Source organism: Morone saxatilis, unplaced genomic scaffold, assembly GCF_004916995.1.
Source record: "Morone saxatilis isolate NCDOM2014 unplaced genomic scaffold, NCSU_SB_2.0 Contig22, whole genome shotgun sequence".
NCBI lineage: Eukaryota > Metazoa > Chordata > Actinopteri > Moronidae > Morone > Morone saxatilis.
In genome coordinates, this window is record NW_023339785.1 from 24,782,276 (window position 1) to 24,787,506 (window position 5,231).

At 39.5% G+C, this 5,231-nt stretch overlaps 1 protein-coding gene across 2 annotated transcripts in view; it reads left to right on the forward strand.

The window, feature by feature from the left end:
• gm2a (GM2 ganglioside activator) overlaps positions 1–5,231 on the forward strand; it is a 22,375-nt gene that overhangs the window by 4,459 nt on the left and 12,685 nt on the right. Inside the window, exons 3-4 of one of the 2 annotated variants that reach the window (XR_004796980.1) lie at positions 247–429; positions 757–1,749. Coding sequence is in view for 1 of the 2 variants with exons in the window: in XM_035669345.1 (XP_035525238.1) it covers positions 247–429; positions 757–912 (339 nt within the window). In the remaining variant the exon portion in view is untranslated. Of the gene's footprint in view, positions 1–246; positions 430–756; positions 3,165–5,231 lie in introns of those variants that run through there. The other variant, XM_035669345.1, reaches the window with a different exon arrangement.

A 5,231-nucleotide genomic window follows, 5' to 3' on the forward strand; every position in this document is an offset into this window, starting at 1 on the left:
GTCCCATGGGAAGATCAGATCAACCATCTCTTTCCTCTGGTAGTTCTGAGATGGCAAGATCTGAAACTATTTGTAGACAAGCATAGAAGCTGTTTCAAAAACCTCAAAATGTCTGTTTTCATTTCTCTGTCTTCATTCAACAATTGTTTCCTTCCATTTTTCTTCATTAATTTGACCCAAGGTTTGCAGGATTTTCTAATGTGTCCGCAAGAACCTCAGACTTTGTTGTATCCTCTTCTTCATCAGTTGAACGTGACCCTGGAGAAGGAGGTGGCAGGATTCTGGGTGAAGATCCCCTGTTTGGAGGAGTTGGGCAGTTGTCACTATTCAGACGCTTGTGATGTCCTGAACCAGCTGATCCCTCCGGGTCAGGACTGTCCTGAACCGCTGCACACCTACGGACTGCCCTGCCACTGCCCCTTCAAAGCTGTGAGTGTTTTCCCAGTTTGTGTGTTTTTCCTGCTCCTTACCGATGATTACAGAAACTCTGATTTAAAGGATGTGTGACCTGTCGCATTTAAGGGATCTGAGTTGCATTCAAGAGATGCAATTACAATCTCATTTTAAACCATAGACAAATATATTCCGTCATAATTTATGAATTTTCAAAGTGCTCTCCATTATTTCATTATAGTGCCCAACAGCGTCCAGATTTCCTCCAAAGACTTGAAGAAAAAACTCCCACAGTCCATCATAATAATGATAATAATATCTAATAATTCTGTCTGATTAAAGTCTGACTGTGTGTCTCCTCAGGGCTCGTACTCTCTGCCTCAGTCGGACTTCTACCTGCCCAACATGGATCTGCCCTACTGGCTGACTAACGGGAACTACCGTGTGCAGGGCGTCCTGGGCAGCCAGGGTAAAGAGCTGGGCTGCCTCAAAATCGCTCTCTCCCTTCACTCCGACTGAACCAACACCTAAAAACAGTCAGGAGGTTTCAGGTTTTTGTTTATTTGCACATAAAAATTAAAATTGGGAAACGAAAGCAGAAGTTGCACAATGTTCTGACACTGATAAACCTTGCGGGGGTCAAGAACAGTGGGGAAAAATTAGAAAACAGATTTCACATTTTATACATTAGCTTATAGATGTTTCTAATGTAGCCGTCTTTTAAGTCCTACATTTTACCTGCGTACTACATTTCTGAAGTCATTTCAGTTGGAGAACGTTTTTTTGGGGAAACAAGAGCTCGCTTTAGTCTGTACACAGAAAATCATAGCTACTGTGTCTGACAGTGAAGCTTTTTTCCAGCGTCGAGGCCTTCGGGCAGCATTTATTTCATTCTTTATGTACAGTAACTGCTTTACTTTAGTTGCTGCTGCCAGCCACGGTGCCATTTATTAAGCAAACACGAAATAATGAGTGCCAAAGACGCGACTTTTTTGAATCTGTGGTGATTTCTGACTATCAGATCAGAATTTCCCCTCAGTTTAATTCTGCAGAAAAAGCAGAAGATAATTTGAAACGCCTGGAAAATAATGTAAGGAAAATGTTGCTTCATATTTCTGAGAAAAAGTAGCCCAAACATTTGGCTGTAATCTGCGTGGTCCTTAACCTCTTTGTATGTCCACTTTGTTTTGTGCAGCTTAGTTTAAGTTGTTTGTAGATATAATTTTAGGTATCTGTGGGAAAAATCTGAACAAATCTACCAGGAGCAGAAGCCCAAAGGGATTTCATCCTTTCACCAGCAGCATGTCGCTCCTTTATTAGCCAAGGAAACAGTTTCTCTCTGGTGTGTGTGTGTGTGTCGACGGTGAATGCTGCTGTGTTTGTCTGCGTCTGCCCTGGTGATGTCTTTCGCACTCTGAGAAACAGGAAGACGACCTGAGAGTCGCTCTCTCAGTTCCCGATTCACACAAGCAACATTTAAGACCTTTCTCATAGAAACGGTCAGTTCATGGTCTTCAGTGTCCGCACAAACGGAGGCACGGCGAGACAAAAGGAACTAAACACTGGCAGCTATTCAGAGTTGCAACACAAATTCAAATTGAGCAAATTTCAAAATATTAAATGTTATTAAAAACTTTTCACTTGGAGAGTTTCTGTGTTTATTCACTGATAATAGAAGGTGAAACATCGATCCTTTTTTCAGGCCTCATGAATAGATCAACATGTAATTGAATATAAACACTCGAAAGCAGCGTTTTCACCCAATGTACGCCAGTACAGAACTTTTAGTCCCAGGAACTACCTTCTTAAGGAACTAAAAGCTTCTTTCTATTGTTGTCTGCACTTCCTCCGCAGTCTAAAGACCAGTGAAGATGAGGCGAATTAGTCTGCTGACGCACAAAGAAACATCACGTTAGTTTCACACACAACTAAACAACGCCGTCTTTCCAGCGGTCGTATGCTTTCTTCTGTAACTAGGTTGATGTATTGAAGTGCAACAAACAAAAAGCTGAAATAAAATGCTGAGAGTGCTCGACCAATCAGAAACCCCTCCCAGAATATAAATGTATAATTCCTCCCGTCACACCGACCTCAATATGTCGCGCTGCTGAATCTCATTCAGGTTTTTTCTCTTGCACAGTATTTCACATTATCGGGGAAACTTTGCTAATAAACCTTAAAACGCTCGGTACGATCTGATGTCAGACTGGTCAAAGAGTTTGAATTAAAGGGTTTGTTTGATCATTTTGCTGCACACTGTTTTACCATTTAATCCAATGGAAACATATATTTGGTGGGGTTTTTTTAGATGAGATGCTCTTTTTTTAAATGTTTTTTACAGTAATAATTCCCTTCTTACGCTCTGCTTTTACAACTGTGTGTGATGTTTTTAAAGTGCTTTCAGTTCTTTCAATCATTGGTTTCTTATTTGATGTTATGAAAAAGGGTTTTTGAAGCTCTGCTGGGAATTAAACAGCGCTCGTCTCAAAATATTCTTTCATATTTTATCCTTTGTTATCTTTGTTTATTATTTTTACTCTTTATTTTTACTAAGTGCCTGATTAGATCTTCATCTACAAACAGCAATAATGAAAATCAGTCATAAAGCAGAGAGATAACTGGTTACGGTTGATGAGTTAATTATGATTTTAATTTAATTTTAACATTTCCTACAGTGTTGATAATGATGACAAATGATGGAATCTGAGTCATGCTTGTGGTTATTTCTACACACTGTACAGTTTTTAATAAATATTATCCCATAAATTCTGTGTTTTCTTGTGAGAAGTCAATTACTAAAGTACAATAGAAAAAAAAAGAAATTACTCTAATTCATAATTAAAGTATTTCCAGTGATTAACTCATTAGATTTTGTGAAATAAAGATGAAACTGCACATATGAAAAGTTGGAACAGGCTTAGACGAAGTGTGTTTTCATCTGTATCGTGTTTTTATTAATCATAACTTTTACAGTGCATCTTAAAGTTTCACCGCAGACAATGCACAAATCCTCCAACACAAGCAAATAGTATGTTTATGTGCATAATGATGCCTAAAGAATCATCCTCCCCCTCCTCTGCTGCTATAATCAATATGAATCATTGAAGACTTTTATCATGTATCTGGAGCTTCTCCATGTTCCTCCAGCGGGTGGCAGCATGTCCTCTGACCACAGTATTCACTTACTGGTTATCAACCTTTCCTGTTATGGATATTTCATTATATATTCAATCAATAACAATCACAGTACAGAGCACCTGGTCAATGAACCCAAACAGGGAATACAATAACTGCAGGAAGTTTGTAAAAAAAAAAAAGAGGAATTTGGATGAATTTTGAGAGGATTATTTCCTGGGAATATTGTTTTCCTGTTTTTTTTCTGGGTGGTTTTTATACAATTCTCTATCTGTGTTATTTATATTTTATTATATGCATACTCAAAATGCTTCTTTGACAAATCCAGTGTCTCATTCAATGTCATTGTTCTAGTAGCTCTTTGGTTCTTTGGGCAGTAAGCCCACTGTCCTAATGCAGGACCAGGCTGTTTAGCTCTGTCAATATAGCTTGTGTTCAGGTCTTCGCCATGCCCTTATAACTTTAGTAACAAGAATATTTGCATTTAATGGCTGCGTCTGACTCTCTGAAAGACTCCCAGCTAGAAGAGTGATTGACATCTAAAGATAAAACCCAAAACCGGTGGTAATTGAATACTGTGTTCAAGAGATATGGTGAGGTTTTATTAATGGTCATGAGGTGGAGCTATTGTCAGTAAAGCTGTATGTAATGTTACACAATGCAATGTGGCTTTATGAACAACAATCCAATTCAGAACTGAAGAATTATGGTCCTTTAAGTGCATCTTCAAAAGTTCTGATAAAAAGTTAAAGTGATACTCTAAGTCTTGTTCGGCTCCGTCCAAATATGCAATGCGGTGATTTTGGTGCAGATTAGTTAAAATATTTGCCAAGAGAAGCAAAAAATGGCAAAATGTTTTTAAAGTGCAAATGGGCGTGGCCTATATCGGTAAAATTGGCATCATGAGACTGTCCTCTCCCAAAAAACAGCATCATAAGTCGTTCATACAAATGTTAATCGACCTCTAGCGTTACCCCTTAAAAGCAAGAAGGCCCCTGTGAAGCTTTGGTGATCCCTAGTGGGTGTCGGGACCCCCAGGTTGGACACCAGTGGCACATTATGAGACACTCAACAATACTAATGTTACTGTTCACTGCACCTACTGCCACTAGAAGTACGACTACATGAAACCATGAAACACAAAACCAGAAAAACACTCCTTTGTTGCTTTGAGATTTATCTGATTTTCTTCTCCGACAAACCCAAACTAATAATACATTCTGGTTCCTTCACTATGACGAAGACACTTTAGGAGCAGCGAATGTTAATAGGAAGCAGCGAGGAAAACAGAAAACAAAAGGAGGAAAGTGAGGAGTCCAGGACGCGGCGTCAAGCAGGTGATGAAGACTGAACAGGTGCAACTTTTAACAAAGCTGTCGACGAAGAACCGGTTGTTTGTCATATGTTTATGAAAGAAGTTAGACTATAAGAGGTTAACCTGCACAGCTGCGAGCAGAAACATGAATGACAGAATCAGGATCTTGTTCACATGTGTTTTCAGCCTCATGCGGATTCCTGGACTTTGAAAACTGATGAAAATCAGCTTCTGGCGTCTGGTAACGTTCATTAACTGTTTTCCTCTGTGGTTCCGTCAGAGATGAAAGACCGAGAGACTGAACCTCCAGAGAAGAAACAAACCGCAACCTCCAATCAGGTTGTGTTTTTATTCCCAGGGATGCTCTCACCTCCCCCCCCCCCCCCCC